Below are 17,751 nucleotides of genomic sequence, written 5' to 3' on the forward strand. Positions count from 1 at the left end.
GCGCGGGCCTGTGATTGGGACTCCGCGAGAAGGCCTGGGATTGGACGGGCGAGGCAGAGCCCGCGAGGAGGTGACGCGGCTGCGGAGGTGACGCGGGCGGTCGCGCGCCCCTTCCGGCGCGGGGAGGGCGCTGAAGATCGGGGCCGCTCGGCCGCAGGCCGCCTCCAGCGCCGCGGGATGTAGCGCCGGGGACCGCGGCCCCCAGCAGAGCCCGCCCGCCAGGCTGTAAGTCTCCCCGGGGCTGCGCGGTGGGCGGGGACTCGGTGGGAGCGCGGGGACCCCGGGGGCCCCGACCCAGACCTGGGGAGGAGACAGCCGTTGAGGGAACCCGCTCCGAAGTGCCAAGGGGCCCGGGCCCCAGCCCTGGAGCCGCCCGGCCTCCCAGCGTCCAGCCGGTTGAGGTTGTAAACATTTCCGGCCCCTCCCACTGCGCGCCGCCTCCGAAGAGGCCTAGGTGCAGTGGGCGCTAGTCCCCGGCTGTCCCCCGACTCCCGACAGTCTTGTGAGTGCTGCGCCTTTAGCCCCACGGGGTGGAGATGCATGGGTTCCCGGGATCGGGACCAGACAGCCAGAGCTAAGCCTGGCCCCGAGGCCGCCGCGCGTGGGCAGGGAGTGCTGCGGGACTAGGTTGCGAACCGCCTCTCAGCGGGGAACAGCCGCACGGGGTGGCGGGGAAGCCCAAAGGTTCCTACACCAACAATCTTTGGCAAGCCACGTCGTGACAGTGCCCTCACTTTGATGGGGTGGGAAGGGAGGTTGGTGATCGCTCTGCAGGGTTAAGGAAATCCTGAAGGCTGAAATGCGGGGCAGAATCGAAGCTACTTTGGGGGAAAATGAAATTTCATTAGCTGAGATATCTAGGATTGATGTATACTATCTTCTGTTTGAGAATTTTGGTCTTCAAGCCTTCGATTTTAAGAAAATAGGTAAGTGTTTCCCTCTGGTGCTCCGTGGGAGAATGGGAAACTGACAAGGCCAATTTCAGTTTACACCGTTTCAGATGTCAGAGGAGCACCAGGAGGCCATGGTTCTTTAGTAGATTAACCATAGTACTTCCCTCAAATAATTTGGAAGACGGGCTAGAAAATACAGCTGAGAATACATAGGCTGCGGTCTTCAAAACAAATGAAGATTATAATGGCTGGTTCTTTTCTGAAATGAAGTAATAGTGGGGTCTGTTCACTGCTTTTCTCTTTTGCTAGTAGTTGGGTAGGGCACCATGGTGCAACTTCGGTTCCTGAGGTTGTATAGTATCTGTATACTGCCAGGAATTTAGGGTGGTGCTAAACAGATTGCAATGTCGGGGTTCCGGCTTGCAGCTGCTAAGTGTATTTACTCCAGGAGTAACTTTTATGTACCCATATTGTGATTTGCACTTGGGAAATCAGTCATAAAAACCAGTGTTTCCTGTGAAGGCCCATGTTAGGGTAGACCTCCGCAAAACTATACCTAATTGTAGAGTAGAATCTGAAAGCCTTCTATTCTCAGTGGTCAAGACTTTGCCTGCAGGTAGGAGAGAATCTCAGAAAAGTAACAGGAAGCAACATTAATCCACCGATCCCCATTGCTGATTTATAAAGTACACCACCTTAAGTAGGCTTTTAGGCTATTTTCAGTTTCTTCAGTCTGGCCTCATTTTACCTTTCCAGGACTCTTTGGAAAAATGAATTGTTTACTGCCCTGGGGACTGTGCTCTTTCATGTCTTGTTCACACCATATATGCTCCTGGAATGCCCTGTTTCCATCTCCACCTATCAAGCTCCTTTCATAAAATCTTCCACAAAACTTTTCTGATCACTTCAACTAAAGTTGCGCTTTTCTTTTGAATTCCTCCTGCACATAATGGCACTAAGCCTTGTAGAATGATATTAGGAAAGTTATTTCCCCCGTTTAGAGGCCAACAACCATTTCAACCCTCTGACTCCTCTTTGCTTTGTCTCTGTGACCACAACACCATGCATATTGTAAGTAATCCGTATTCTCAGATTAATGAAGGTTAAGAAATTGCCCTTCTTTCTAGGCCAGTATATTTGTTCTCTGTTTCCTTAGGAAATTTCCTTTGACTTCTAATACAAAGTCAAACTGAAAACCTTTAACACTCCTACCACATTATCCTGTCCCATCTACTTATTATCACACAGGTAAGATAAGCAGTCATCTTTATATCTAGAAGCTTTGTGAATTATGATGAGGTTTTTTTCTTGGGTCAGTACTCATCAATGTTGTTATGTCCATTTGTCCCTAATGTCACTTCCTGGACTTTGTTCCTCTCACCATGCTCGAAGTTGATTCCTTTTTCCTGCTCAGAAATGTTGGGGGCACAGGCCAGGCATGGTAACTCATGCCTGTAATCTCAGCACTTTGGGAGGCTGAGGCAGGTGGATCACCTGAGGTCAGGAGTTCGAGACCAACCTGATCAACATGGCGAAACCCTGTCTCTACTAAAAATACAAAAATTATCCGGATGTGGTGGCAGGTGCCTGTAATCCCAGCTACTTGGGAGGCTGAGGCATGAGAATGAATTGCTTGAACCTGGGAGGCGGAGGTTGCAGTGAGCAGATCGTACCACTGCACTCCAACCTGGGGGATAGAGCAAGACTCTTGTCTCCAAAAAAAAAAAAAAAAAAAAGTAGGAGCTGGCATTGGCTGGGCGCGGTGGCTCACACCTGTAATCCCAGCACTTTGGGAGGCTGATGCAGGAGAATTGCTTGAGTCCAGGAGTACTAGGCTGCAGTGAGCTATTATCATGCCACACACTCCAGCCTGGGCCTGGAACTGACTGAACTGGGAGCAAGACCCTGACTCCAAAAATAAAAAATAAAAAATGGGCTGGCGTTAAAATCCTTCATATGCCTGTATACTGTTCACTTTTTTTTGTCATAACATTAGCAAAGTTTGCCTGTCTGTTAGGGCTCAAAAACACCTCTTCAGTCAGGCACAGTGGTTCATACCTGTAATCCCAGCACTTTGGGATGCCAAGGCTGGAGGGATCGAGACTAGCCTGGGCAACATAGTGAGACCTCGTCTCTACAAAAACTAAACAAAATTAGCTGGGCATGGTGGCACATGCCTTTAGTCCCAGTTACTAAGACTTGGGAAGCTAAGGTGGGAGGATCGCTTGAGTCCGGCAGATTGAGGCTGCAGTGAGCTGAGATCACACCACCGCACTCCAGCCTGGATGACCGAGCAAGACCCTTTCTTAAAAGACTTCTTCTGTTGGGGAAGAACTACGAAGGAAGTCAGATTGTTTTTCCACTTCAGACTCTGGGACGCTTGGCATCAAGTAGGAGAGCTGAGGCCCTATTACTGTAGTTTGGTGATTTCAAACATGTGCTTTTGCTTTGACTCATATTTCTCCAACAAAGCTGTGAAACTATCCTCCCTAACATACAGTAGATAAGGGGAAAGATGACTGTGTTCTTTATCTATACTGCTAGACTGGTCTTGCTTTAGCACAAGAATCAGGCTAGGCATGGATAGAGCCTACCCACAGACTCTCTAAAGGCCCGGGAACTAAACTCTTAGAAACTTTGTGTCTTTGCCTCCCGGAAAGGTGTGCTATAACCTGGAAAACTTGGAAATTGGTTCACAATATAAATGTCTCCAAAAACTATCAGTGAAGTAACTCTCCAGCTAACTGGCTGGTGATTAAAAATCAGTCTTTTCCCCAAGTTTGGCACAAGATTATCTTATTTATAGGAGTACAAACACCTCCCTGCTCCACAGCTTTACTCTCTAATATCCTAGGTTTACCCAGTTGGAAAGCTTAGTGGTAAAAGTTTATTAGCTTGAGTTGAAGAAATCCCATCAAAAATGCACTCAGTCGAGTTTGGTTCAAATATAATTTGCAATATTGGGTGTGGCAAGCTTGAGGGGAAAGGCATTTCCTCTAAAATACATAAGGACATAGAAAACTGGCAGAAAGTTGGCTCTCCTAGGATCATTCTAACACCTTAGGGGTTTGTTCTGATTTTACATCATAGACTAAAACACACTTGTAATTCTCCATTGTTTGTGAGTGATCCACCCCATAGAAGTGGTATTTTCAGATCCTAGTATTATTTGCTCTTCTTTCTTGCCAGACGTCCGATCCCTATCTCTCCCTTTCCTGTCTCTGTGTTACTACAGTTTAGAAGACCAAACTGGACAATGGACTTTGCTCACTATGATGACATGATCTCCATTGACCTCCATTGTATGTACTTTAATGCATGATGATATATTTTGTATGATGAGTTGTAGCTGTTGGCTGGTTTGTGAGTTAACTGGGGTCTCAGGTTTTGGTGACTCTGGGTCTAGAAGATGTGTAGAGGTGATATAGGAGCTAGTGATAGAGGAGCTAGAGGGAATCAGAAGAACTAATAGTAATTGTGTTGGACTGAAAAGGGAAAAGGCTGATGATAACCAGAAGACTTGAGGGCATAAAAACTTTTCAGATCAAATGATGAAATTAGTAAGAATGCCAAGCTGGATTCTGCATATGATCTTTGGACCCTAATTGCCCACCTTAAATTTTCTCTATATTATTCTCATTGCCTCTAGTAAAATAGTTACATAGCACTCAAAATGACTAAATTTAGTGTGTGACCATTCTAGTTGAGGGGTTCTCTCCCTCCACTGCCCTCCTGGAGCAATCAAATTGTATCACTTATTTTTGTGCATATGACAAACTACCTATGTTATCTGGCTCTTTGAAAACAATGCTATAACTTGTTCAACTTGTATTTTGCACAGTATCTTAGAATGCCTTAGGGTGCTGTTCCTAAATACACTTGCTAAATAATGAATGTGTTGACTTACTCTGGGGAAAGGGATAAGAGAAGCCACCACAAGCACAAGAAAATGTGCGTAAGCCCTTATCTAAGTGGCTAGAAGTTAAGTCATATGCTCGCAAGCTGGAATCTGCCCCATTCATTCATTTTGAAATGGGTTCTAACCAAAATAAAGTATATTTATTATCTTATGATCCGTGTGTTGCATCTCAGAACCAGAATTTTGTTTTGTTTTTTTTGTTTCTGCCCTGGTGGTCTGATCTAAATTACTGCCAACAGTATCGCAAGCTAAGTGTGCCCCTCTTTTCAGATTTATCCAAGATGCCCAAAACTATTTATGTTTTTTGCTTGCGATATAAAGTGTTTGTTTGTTTTTTGTTTTTTGCTTGCGATATAATGTTTTTTTTTTAGTAAAGGTGCTGATTCAGTAGTACTTCACTTTGAGGAAATATGTTTTGAGGTCAGCCTATTGAGAAAGATTTCCTAGTGTCCCTGTCATGTGGGTTGCCCATCCTCAAGGTTTTCAGAGTCCTTCAGCTTCCTGTTCTCCTTGAGCCCAATTGTTCACTATGACTGTGTGCTGGCATCTCGTCAGAGTCTTGCACATTTAAAGGAAGAGGAACTGCCTATGTGTTGACACCATATAAAGGTCTGCTGTATAGCAAGTTATTGTTTTTGTCTCTCTTGGACTAAATTGCTGGTTGCTTTCAGCTGTGCTTGTGGGTTGAGCGTAGCATGACTCATGACTGTTTAGAAGCTTGAGGATTGCCCTTACCTGATGTGTTAGTAAGTGGTTCTCCAGAAAGCACCAATAGGATACATACCTATGGATAGAGGTGGGATTTATTAGGGGAATTGGCTCATGAGATTACGGAGACTAAGTCCCACAGTATGTCATCTGCAAGCTAGACAACGAGGGAAGTCCGTAACTGGTTCAGTTTAAGGCTGAAGGCCTGAGAACCCAGGGGGCTATTGGTGCACGTCCCAGAATCCCAAGGCAGGAGAACCTGGAGTTTCTGATGTCCAAGGGCAGGAAAAGAAGGGTGTCCCAGCTCCAGGAGGGAAGGAGGGGGAGAGAGAGAGAGACAGAGAGACAGACAGAGTTGGGGAGTCAGAGAAAGAGATTTATAATCCCTGAGAAGGAATTGTGATTACTCTTAGATAAAAAAGAACTAACACAAGATATCAAAGATATTTGTATATAGTGAATAGCCATGGATGATATAGTGTCTCCCTCAGGAGCAAAGTTATGTTTACTGCCCAATATAAAAGATTGGAGTTCCCTAAGCTTAAGTTTCCTCTCCCGGAATGCAACCCACTCCATGCGCAGGTGTTACCTGGCCCTCCCTGCATTGCAATGTGGTTATTTGGGTTTGGGTGGGGCTTGGGTAACCAATGCCAGAAAATGCTAATATTCTGGCAACTGCTGTTGCTATAACTAATAAAGTCCTTTGTGTGGGGTAGGGGTGGGGAAAGAACTAATCATTTACAGCATAGTGGAAATCTTTGGAAACTTTCTCCCTCTTTCCCTCTTTTTTTATTTGCATTTCCCTGAGGCCTGATTAAAGACTACTGTGAAAGTCCAACCCAGGAAAACCTAAAGTGTCCGAGATTTTTCCTAGAAAATGGAATTCTGGGTTTTTCTGATTTTGTGTGTGCCTGTCTCTAGTTTCTGAAATACTCATTTGAGTGGGGCTTAGATTATGGGTTGTGGTGGTTGAAACAAGTTCTTGCGGAGCTGGTTATTAGGTATGTGTGGCAGAGGGTAAACTGGGGCTGCCTCCTTGTCTTTACCTTCCTGCTTCCAGGTAAGTTCTTGCTTGCTTGCGGGACAGATTGTAATGAAAGCTTGTTATCCCAGGGTTGAACTCAGGCTATAATGCTATAATAGAATTAGTAGACTTCGCAGAGAAATTAACCACTAGGCATCTGTCCCATAACCAAGTTCCTTTTGTATGCATGACACATTTATCAAAGCATTTGTAGATAAGGTCCAACTGAGTTCAGTTGGCATTTAATTCATTTCTAAGCCTGGATGATCTTGTAGTAATTGCAGCCAGATGATGGCTTTATATTTTTGTTCCTCAGTCTCAGAGCTAGGCCTTTCTTGGGCAGAGTGAGCTTTGGGAGTGGTAGGTGAGACTCTTCTCACTAAATGGTTCCATACCTGTGGGAGTGAGTTGAGGGTGGGTAGCTGTTTTTCTGTGGTGACAGTTTGGTGCAGTAACCTTAGATCATTTGAAAGCAAGCAACTAGGTGTTACATTTTCAGCCTTACTTATAAGATCAGTGAGGTTCTGGGTAAAGGCTGACGTTAAAGAGGGAGGACAGGAATAGATTTCATTTAAGCAATTAACTGGCCTTTAGAATTGGAGACAGGATATGGGTTGATTAGCTTCTTATTCAATATTAGAGTATAGAAATGAAACTGTAAGAGGAATAAATTGTCAATCCTTCATATTTGTGTTTGCTTTTAGTGTCTACTATCACAGGGCGATCTCTGCCTCCTGGGGCTGAGAGACCCCAACCTTTCCCCAAGCTGAAGCTGCAGGGTATTGAGGTACCAGCCAGATGTCTTCCCACAAAGGATCTGTGGTGGCACAGGGGAATGGGACTCCTGCCAGTAACAGGGAAACTGACACGGTGGAACTGGCTGAACTAGGACCCCTGCTAGAAGAGAAGGGCAAACGGGTAATCGCCAACCCAACCAAAGTAAGTCATCTTCCCAGGAGTCATCCCCTTGTTTAGTTTCTCTCCTTAGAACTCTCTCAGTTTCTCTTTTTTAAGATCTCAGTGTCCAAAAGGAGGAACATTGCATTCTGGAAATGTCTCTATCCGAGTCTCTATCATACTATTATAAACATCTTGTTGTCTGCTTTCCCCATTGTAAGCTTTTGGGAATTCACTCATCTTTGTAACGCCAGTGCCTAGCACAAGGCCTGCAGTCCAATAAATAATCAGTAAATATCTGAATGAATGAAGGAAGCAGTCAATTAGGATTAGGTTTGGCTTCATATAACACACAAAAATCCTTACAGGTTTGACAGGACAGAAGTCTCTCAAGCAAAAGAATTTCAGAAGTAACCAATCCAGGGCTAATATGGAGACTCTACCACTGTCAGGCACCTGTGTTTCTCCCCCATCACTCTTAATATGTTGCCCATCATACCCACATTCTACCCCCCATGAAGGGAAAGGAGAAGAAAGGCCTTCTCTTTCCCTTTTATTCTTATTGAGATAAGGTCTTGCCATGTTGCCCAGGCTAATCTTTTAAACTCCTAGGCTCAAGTGATCCTCCTGCCTCAGCCTCCCAAAGTGTTGGAATTACAGGTGTGAGCCACTGTGCCCGGCCACCTCTTTCCCTTTTAAAGGGACTATCTCTACTAAAAAATACAAAAATTAGCTGGGTGTGGTGGCACTCGCCTGTAATCCCAGCTACTCGGGAGGCTGAGGCAGGAGAATCACTTGTACCTGGGAGGCAGAGGTTGCAGTGAGCTGAGATCCTGCCATTGTACTCCACCCTGGGCAACAAGAGTGAAACCCCCTCTCAGAAAAACAAAAATAAAGGGACTATCAGGAAGTACCTCATAACACTTAGGCCAGAACTTACTTACATAGCTATATTCAGCTGCAGTGGAGGTTGGAAAGTGCAGCCTGAGTAAAATTGCAGTAACATTGCCACCCTGAACAAAACTGTGGACTTTGTTACTTAGGAAGAGAGAGAATGGACATTGGGGTAGGCTGGCTGGAAGCTGTAGCACAAAATCTAAGATGGACAATGTGTTTACCAGTGACCATCAACAACAGGAGAGAAATAGCCCAGAAAAGGAGTTGAACTGCCAGGCTTTCTATAGACATGATTCAGAGCCTTGGGATAGAGAGAGAGAGAAAAGTTCCCTTCCTTTCACAGGCAAGTGCTCTCCTGGGTGTGCTCTTTTAGGCCCTGGAGTCAGTACTGCTGTTTTCCATGGAACCAGTTTGGAGGCCCTGGTACTCCTGGGAGCTACTATAGATACAAAGTTTCAATCATGACAGCATCCCTAGAGTCAGTGAACAGGGAACTCTGAACAGAATTATTGTTATGGAACTCTCTGAGACTCTGTCTTTTTCATTGTTTTGAAAATGTAGGCTGGGCTGGTAGCACAGCCTGTAATCCCAGCACTTTGGTAGGCCGAGACGGGAGGATCACTTGAGGTCAGGAGTTCCAGTCTGGCCAAGATGGTGAAACTGCATCTCTACTAAAAGTACAAAAATTAGGCAGGCGTGGTGGTGGGCGCCTGTAATCCCAGCTACTTGGAGGCCAAGGCATGAGAATTGCTTGAACCTGGGAGGCGGAGGTTGCAGTGAACAGAGATTGCACCACTGTATTCCAGCCTGGGTGACAGAGGGATATTCCATCTCAAAAAAAAAAAAAAGAAAAGAAAGAAAATGTAATGGCCTAGAAGAGAGAACTCTTTGGGAAACTGAGGAAAGTTGAGAACCACTATCCTAGAGGAAAGGATGTCATTCAGTACCTAGAGCTGGTATGCTAATCCTGCATTCCCCCAATGCTAGTCTCTGTGAGAGTCCTTTTACACACTGCATAGATGTTCACTCCAGCATTTATGAAGTATTAATAAATTTCTAACTAGTATTGTAAACTAAGTATGTATGCTTTTGGAGAAGAGACCACAAGACCCTCTGTAGGAAAGAGGCTGGGCAGAAGGCGTTAGGTTTGGGTTTTTCTGCGTCTCTGCTCTGGAATAGTACAGTTTATGAGATGACTCCCTGGATTGTTGTGGGGTTTTTCCCCCACAGGCTGAAGAAGAGCAAACATGTCCAGTGCCCCAGGAAGAAGAGGAGGAGGTGCGGGTACTGACACTTCCCCTGCAAGCCCACCACGCCATGGAGAAGATGGAGGAGTTTGTGTACAAGGTATGGCCTATGAGTTTCTGTCCTGGAAGAGGAAGGGCAGCAGGCCTGTCTGGGATGTCCCCAGCCAGCAAGCTTCCACTGGGTTGAAGAGCTTTTACTCCTGGGAAGGAGTGGATTTGCCATCTACTCCCTGGATCCTGTCCATAGTGCATGGATCCTAGATTAAGAACCCCTACTCTAAAAAGACGTGGTAAAGAACTTAGAATCTAATTGGTGGAGGGATGGGACATGAGATAGAATCTCCTGGAGAGGGGCAAAGGAGGGATCTGTGTGCTTTTTAAAATGATGTTTATAGTTGTTTTGTTTTTATTCAGTATGTCAATTTTGAGATTTCAAGTAGCCTAAAGGAAGTTGTACCATATTTTTTTTTTTTTTTTTTGAGACGGAGTTTTGCTCTTGTCTCCCAGGTGCAATGGCACGATCTCAGCTCACCGCAACCTCTGCCATCCGGGTTCAAGCCATTCTCCTGCCTCAGCCTCCCGAGTAGCTGGGATTACAGGCATGTGCCACCACGCCCAGCTAATTTTTGTACTTTCAGTAGAGACAGGGTTTCTCCATGTTGGTCTGGCTGGTCTCGAACTCCCAACCTTAGGTGATCCGCCCACCTTGGCCTCTCAAAGTGGTGGAATTACAGGCGTGAGCCACTGTGCCCAGCTTGGTTGCACCATATTTTCTTAAAAGGTTGAGAAACACTTACTTAAAACTTCTCCAGATAAACTAACATAAAACAAAGACAAAGGGATTTTTTGTTGTTGTTGTTGGAGTACAGAGTCTTGCTTGGTCACCCAGGCTGGAGTGCAGTGGTGCAGTCTCCACTCACTGCAACCTCCGCCTCCCAGGTTCAAATGATTCTCCTGCCTCGGCCTCCCAAGTAGTTGGGTTTACAGGTGCCTGCCACCATGCCCAGTTTTTGTATTTTTAGTAGAGACAGGGTTTCACCATGTTGATCAGGCAGGTCTTGAACTCCTGACGTCAGGTGATCCACCCGCCTCAGCCTCCCAAAGTGCTAGGATTACAGGCATGAGCCGCAGCACCCAGCCAGGATTTTTTTTTTTTTTTTTTTTTTTTTTTTTTAATGGTCAAAATATGAGTCAGGACTCTGCTAGTCCCATTCATGCTATGTCTTGGATATCTCCCAGTCCAGGCTGGTTCTCCACTACTACCTAGGACCATTCAGAGCCTGATTGACATCTTCTTAGACTGGTTCTCCATCATTGCTTGTCCTTGGGGAAGGTACTATTCTCTAGTGCCCTACCTAGAGAAAGTGTATATGTTCTAGGTCTGGGAGGGACGTTGGAGGGTCATCCCATATGATGTGCTCCCTGACTGGCTAAAGGACAATGACTATCTGCTACATGGTCACAGACCACCCATGCCCTCCTTTCGAGCTTGCTTCAAGAGCATCTTCCGCATCCATACAGAAACTGGCAACATCTGGACCCATCTGCTTGGTGAGTGGTTTGGATGGGGAAAAGTCGAATTCATTGTCTCCCTAACTGCCGAGGGATTATAGAGCCGAACAGAGTTGCTCGGATTCATTGACAGTTGGGGTTCTGCCTTTAAACTACTAATGACCTTGGTTGACCCTTGATCACTGATCTTTAAGACTGAGAGTAAAAGGCCTAGAAACCAAAGAAACTGGGACTAGATATTCTTTTGTGATCCCTGGCAGAACTGTTCTAGGTGGAGACAATTCCCTGTACTTCATAATTTCCGACTATAAAAGTAAAATGTAGGCCGGGCGCGGTGGCTCAAGCCTGTAATCCCAGCACTTTGGGAGGCCGAGACAGGCGGATCACGAGGTTCGGAGATCGAGACCATCCTGGGGAACACGGTGAAACCCCGTCTCTACTAAAAAGTACGAAAAAACTAGCCGGGCGAGGTGGCGGGCGCCTGTAGTCCCAGCTACTCGGGAGGCTGAGGCAGGAGAATGGCGTAAACCCGGGAGGTGGAGCTTGCAGTGAGCTGAGATCCGGCCACTGCACTCCAGCCTGGGCGACAGAGCGAGACTCCGTCTCAAAAAAAAAAAGTAAAATGCCAACGTTTCAAAAAATGGTCTTTTTGTCTGGGTTTCTGTGACCGGTGCCACTTTCTTTGAAACTTTTGACTGCAGTTACACAGCTAAACCTCATAGCTTTCTGATTTTTTCTTTTTTTTCAATAGCTCTTGGGCTACAAAGGGTGGGGATTGGATTTGGTTACATGGATGAATTATATACTGGTGAATTCTGAGATTTTAATGCACCTATCACCTGAGCAGTGTACATTGTACCCAATATGTAGTTTTTCTATCCCACACCCCTATCTCACCCTCCCGCTTCTGAGTCTCCATAATCCATTATATCACTCTGTAGGCCTTTGCATACTCATAGCTTAGCTCCCACTTGTAAGTGAGAACATACATAGTATTTGATTTTTTCATTCCTAAGTTACTTCACTTAGAATAGTGGCCTTCAGCTTCATTCAGGTTGCTGCAAAAGACATTATTGCATTCGTTTTTATGGCTGAGTAGTATTCCATGGTGTATATACACCACATTTTCTTTATTCACTCATTGGTCAATGGACACTTAGGTTGGTTCCATATCTTTAGAGTTGTGAATTGTGCTACAATAAACATAACATGGGCATGTGTCTTTTTCATATGACTGCTTTTCCTTTGGGTAGATACCTAGTAGTGGGATTGGTGGATCAAATAGTAGCTCTACTTTTAGTTCTTTAAGGAATCTCTGTACCCTTTTCCATAAAGGTTATACTAATTTATAATTTACATTCCCGCAAGGAGTGTATAAGCATTCCCCTTTCACCACATCCATGCCAACATCTGTTGTTTTTTGACTTCTTAATAATGGCCTTTCTTGCAGGAGTAAGGTGGTATCTCATAGTGCTTTTAATTTCTATTTCCCTGATCGTTAGTGATGTTGCCCGTAGCTCACTGATTCAAAAACATCAACCGTCAAAGCGTACACATTCCCTTTTTTCTTACAGGTTTTTTTAATTTTACCCTCCTGCAGGTTTCGTGCTGTTTCTCTTTTTGGGAATCTTGACCATGCTCAGACCAAATATGTACTTCATGGCCCCTCTACAGGAGAAGGTGGTTTTTGGGATGTTCTTTTTGGGTGCAGTGCTCTGCCTCAGCTTCTCCTGGCTCTTTCACACCGTCTATTGTCATTCAGAGAAAGTCTCTCGGACTTTTTCCAAGTGAGTTGAAAGAACACCATAGGAAAGGACTGTGCACTGTTGTCACATCTTGAGATCCCAGTGCTTACTGGGTGCTAGGAGCTCATATTACTCCTAAAGGTTTCTTGATATGCCAGAGGAAAACCTCTCTGTTCTGTGGGGATAGTGGGGTGATGAAGCTTTTCTCCTGAACAGTTAATGAACAGACTTACTGCATCCTCCTCAACAGATGGAGGGACCAATTGTGGAATATATTTTCTACCTGAAAAGTACTATCTTTTGTGCGGCTTAGAGTGCCAGTGCACTGGCTGCTTTCCAAGACCTTGTACCCATTCCTAGCGTAACTTACTATTAGCCCAAGCCAGAGTAGGGTGTGGTGAATAGTCTGTGCTTCATTCTGCTGGTGCTTCTACCCACCAGTCAAGTAAAGCTTATCTTTGCTGCCCATGCATTGCTGGAAGCTCCAGATGTCCATCATCGTGTGCTTTCTCTCTTCCCCAGCTGTGAGCCTGGGGTTCTATTTGTTTGCTTGTTTTTGTTATTATTGGTTTTGGTGGTGACAGTGGTATATTATTTTGTTTTTCCTAACAACATCAGTAAGAAGGGTACATTTTCCTCATTTAAAAAGTCAACTAAGATAGAAAAAGCTAGAGTATCCCTTAGTGCCACTCCCAATTTAAGAATTTTGTTTTTAGAACTCATTCTATCAGAATAGGAGAATTTTCAAAGCCCTTCCTGAGTGTGATGCTGGGAACCAGCTGGATTGTGATGGAATTTCTATATTCGAGTGTCTACTAGGGGAGATACAGCTGTTCACTAGTAAGGGAAAGGGATAGAGTTCTTTGAATGGGGATTCTTAGAGACTTTTCCATCGTAAAATAGAAGTGACCTTGTGGAATTTTAATCCAGAATACAGGATAGATTGTATGGGAAGTGAGGGGATGGTTCAATCTGGGAGCAGGTGGAGAACAGAAAGAGCTAGTTAAAGGAGCCATACAAATTCATTTCTCCCACTGATTTGTTTCATTTTTGTGGTTCTTTTTAGACTGGACTATTCAGGGATTGCTCTTCTAATTATGGGGAGCTTTGTCCCCTGGCTCTATTATTCCTTCTACTGCTCCCCACAGCCACGGCTCATCTACCTCTCCATCGTCTGTGTCCTGGGCATTTCTGCCATCATTGTGGCGCAGTGGGACCGGTTTGCCACTCCTAAGCACCGGCAGACAAGAGCAGGTAGGTCGGAAGACATATGTCAACCTCAAAAGTATTTAGACCTTAGGCCTAATAGGCTCAAACCTATCTGAGCCTTAAGGTTTGCAGCTTGAGAACCCCACCCAAGCCCTGATTTGTGTTTCAGAACTTTCAAAACAGCATCAATTTCAAAGCTCAGTTCATACTATTTCAGTAGAATGCTAATAGGACAGATCATTACCCAGCTGGTCAATTAACTGCAAGCACAGATATAGCTACTCTTATACTTGGTCTGTGACAGTTTAAAAATGTAGCAAGCACAGTAATTTTAGTGACCTGAGTCCCAAGCTCAGACCAATGGATTAAAATTAAAACTCTCAGAGGCATTTTACTAAGGGAATGGAATACCTGGTTTGGTGAATGAAAATACCTTGAGCATAAACACTGGTAACAAAGTAGTAGCTACAAGCATAAACATCTTTGTGTTGTCTCATCTCATCTGGACTCTTATTTTAAGCTTTCATTACTTGCAGCAACACCACCAATTACCACTAGTCTTTTGCTCCTTTACAATTAATATCTGCTATATTTTAACCTTCAGTTAATTAAATATTGTCTGGGAGCAGTGGCTCACATCTGTTATCCCAGCACTTTGGGGGGCCGAGGCGGGCGGATCACTTGAAGTCAGGAGTTCGAGACTAGCCTCTCCAACATGGTAAAACCCTGTTTTTATTAAAAATATAAAAGTTAGTCGGCGCTGTGGCAGGCGCCTGTAATCCCAGCTCCTCGAGAGGCTGAGGCGGGAGAATCACTTGAACCCAGGGAGGGCAGAGGTTGCAGTGAGCCAAGATTGCGCTGCTGCACTCCAGCCTGGGCAACAAAGAAAGACTCTATGTCAAAAAAAAAAAAGTAAAAAGAAAAGAAAAGAAAGAGAGAAAAGGAAAAGAAAAGAAAAGAAAAATAATAATGAAATATTTATCAAGCACCAGCCACGTGCCATGCACTGTGCTTAAACAAGGGTATCTACAAAGATGGAGAGGTAGTCCCTGCCCTTCAGTTATGTGTAGTGTAATGGTATTGAGACAAGTACCCATTCTTCCCTTGCTCTTGCCTTATCTGTGTGTCCCGGCAGCTACAGGATAACTGCTAATCTGGGTATATCTGTCTACTCAGGAGGTCAGAGTCCCGGTTATGTAAGACTTTTATGATCTTAACAGGAAGCCTCCTGTACGCTTCTCTGACTTGGGAGCCAACTGAAGCCTTTGCCATCTAAGTTCTGTACCCAAATTAGACATCAGAGGGTCTTGACATATCATTTTTACCTAAATTCCTTAACAGATAATGAAAAATACGAGATGTTTGTTCTTGGTGCTCCTTAAAAGGTAGTAAGCACTTACACAGCTTCTTCCCATTCAGGACATAGAAGAAATATCTGCTGAGTGTTATCCATCTGGTAACTAAGTTTCCTAAACATGTACTGTTCATCCAAAAATAGCTAATTATCATAAACATTGAAATTTCAGAGTAAGCAGTGCCTTCCATGTGGTGGCTGTTTCCTTGTCTGACAGTCTTCTGTCTGTTCTGTTCAGGCGTGTTCCTGGGACTTGGCTTAAGTGGCGTCGTGCCCACCATGCACTTTACTATTGCTGAGGGCTTTGTCAAGGCCACCACAGTGGGCCAGATGGGCTGGTTCTTCCTCATGGCTGTGATGTACATCACTGGAGCTGGCCTTTATGCTGCTCGAATTCCTGAGCGCTTCTTTCCTGGAAAATTTGACATATGGGTAAGAAATGAGTCTTCCAGCAGGGCCTGTGATGGTGAATGAACAGCCCACATTTAAAGGTCTGAGGCAAAGGTGGTGAGAGACTGGGATCATAGAGTGTGTGGAGGTACATATATGTACATTGAAGGAAAATTGTCAGTGTTAACATTTTGGTGTATTTCTGACAAGGACTGTGTTTTTAAAACTATACCACTTTTATGATATTAAAACAAATTTGTTTAATTAAGGAGAAACTAGAAGTAGCAAATGCTTTCTCCTACTTGTTTCTTATTCCTCCTTGCATTATCCTAAAGGCTCTTCTCTTTTTTATTCCTACAGTTCCAGTCTCATCAGATTTTCCATGTCCTGGTGGTGGCAGCAGCCTTTGTCCACTTCTATGGGGTCTCCAACCTTCAGGAATTCCGTTACGGCCTGGAAGGCGGCTGTACTGATGACACCCTTCTCTGAGCCTTCCCACCTGCGGGGTGGAGGAGGAACTTCCCAAGTGCTTTTAAAAATAACTTCTTTGCTGAAGTGAGAGGAAGAGTCTGAGTTGTCTGTTTCCAGAAGAAACCTCTTAGAGAATTCAGTACCAACCAAGCTTCAGCCCAGTTTCACCCCCACTGGGCAATAAACTTTCCATTTCCATTCTCCTAGCTGGGGATGGGGCATGGTGAGACTTAGCCATCCCCCCCCCAGCAGTTACCCTCCTCAGCAAGGCATCTACCGGTCCCTCACAGAGACAGTACTTTGAAACTCATGTTGAGATTTTATCCTCTCCTCCAGCCATTTTGGGAAAATTTTGGACTGGGACTCTTCAGAAATTCTGTCTTTTTTTCTGGAAGTAAATGTCCCTCCCTTACCCCCATCCTTAACTTTGTATCCTGGCTTATAACAGGCCATCCATTTTTGTAGCACACTTTTCAAAAACAATTATATACCCTGGTCCCATCTTTCTAGGGCCTGGATCTGCTTACAGAGCAGGAAGAAGCAAGCCACCAACTTTTACCTAGCCCGGCTAATCATGGAAGTGTGTCCAGGCTTCAAGTAACTTGAGTTTTAATTTTTTTTTTTTTTTCTTGGCAGAGTAATGTAAAATTTAAATGGGGAAAGATATTTAATATTTAATACTAAGCTTTAAAAAGAAACCTGCTATCATTGCTATGTATCTTGATGCAAAGACTATGATGTTAATAAAAGAAAGTACAGAAGACACTTGGCATTCAAAGATTTCACATGTATGGTCTTGATTATTTGCACACAACTCCAAAAGATTAAGTCAGACCTGTGATAATTTCAGATTCTCCTGAGGCACAAATTTGAATCATAGGCATTGACAGGCTGGCACATGCAGGCCAATAAATGAACCTAATTGAATTCCTAGCATCCGTTCCCCAATACAGCTTTTTTATGTAATTGTTGCACGAATTATCTTTTTACATTTTTTAATTTTTTTTTTCATAGAGCCATTTGAAAAGAACAGACCATCTTGTTAGAGAAATCAGTATGTTATAGTAGTGTTCAATAATTAGGAGATTCTCAGGGCCGGGTGCAATGGCTCACGCCTGTAATCCCAGCACTTTGGGACTCCGAGGCGGGTGTATTGCTTGAGACCGGGAGTTCGAGACCAACATGGCCAACATGGTAAAACCCCATCTCTACTAAAAATACAAAAATTAGCCTCGTGTGGTGGTGGGCACCTGTAATCCCAGCTACTCGGGAGGCTAAGGCACGAGAATCACTTGAACCCGGGAGGTGGAGGTTGCAGTGAGCTGAGATCACACCGCTGCACTCGCCTGGGCAACAGAGCAAGACTGTCTCAAAAAAATAATAGTAATAGGTTGGACGCGGTGACTCATGCCTTTAAGCACTTTGGGAGGCTGAGGTGGGTGGATCACAAGGTCAGGAGTTCAAGACCAGCCTGGCCAAGATGGT

The 17,751-nt window shown here is 44.6% G+C and overlaps 1 protein-coding gene across 3 annotated transcripts; it reads left to right on the forward strand.

Moving 5' to 3' along the window:
- Positions 1-13: 13 nt before the first annotated feature.
- On the forward strand, positions 14-17,046 carry ADIPOR1 (adiponectin receptor 1). 3 transcript variants are annotated; one of them, XM_025380734.1, is made up of 9 exons: positions 14-225; positions 4,129-4,195; positions 7,249-7,483; positions 9,569-9,685; positions 10,965-11,136; positions 12,698-12,884; positions 13,909-14,096; positions 15,644-15,837; positions 16,156-17,046. In XM_025380734.1, the coding sequence occupies exons 3-9, from the start codon at positions 7,343-7,345 to the stop codon at positions 16,282-16,284; spliced, it is 1,128 nt and encodes a 375-aa protein (XP_025236519.1). In that variant the 5' UTR covers positions 14-225; positions 4,129-4,195; positions 7,249-7,342; the 3' UTR covers positions 16,285-17,046. The 3 variants fall into 3 exon arrangements, with proteins under 3 accessions (XP_025236519.1, XP_025236517.1, XP_025236525.1); XM_025380732.1 differs by lacking the exon at positions 4,129-4,195; XM_025380740.1 differs by lacking the exons at positions 14-225; positions 4,129-4,195 and adding an exon at positions 426-502.
- Positions 17,047-17,751: the final 705 nt, after the last annotated feature.

This window comes from Theropithecus gelada, chromosome 1 (assembly GCF_003255815.1).
Source record: "Theropithecus gelada isolate Dixy chromosome 1, Tgel_1.0, whole genome shotgun sequence".
In the NCBI taxonomy this organism is placed as follows: Eukaryota; Metazoa; Chordata; class Mammalia; order Primates; family Cercopithecidae; genus Theropithecus; species Theropithecus gelada.

Bases quoted from the DNA above. Each gene is read 5' to 3' on its own strand.
- ADIPOR1 (XM_025380734.1), top strand. From the start codon at position 7,343: ATGTCTTCCCACAAAGGATCTGTGGTGGCACAGGGGAATGGGACTCCT. The intron at 11,137-12,697 runs GTGAGTGGTTTG...ACCCTCCTGCAG, and splicing joins CATCTGGACCCATCTGCTTG to GTTTCGTGCTGTTTCTCTTT. The intron at 15,838-16,155 runs GTAAGAAATGAG...TTATTCCTACAG, and splicing joins CTGGAAAATTTGACATATGG to TTCCAGTCTCATCAGATTTT.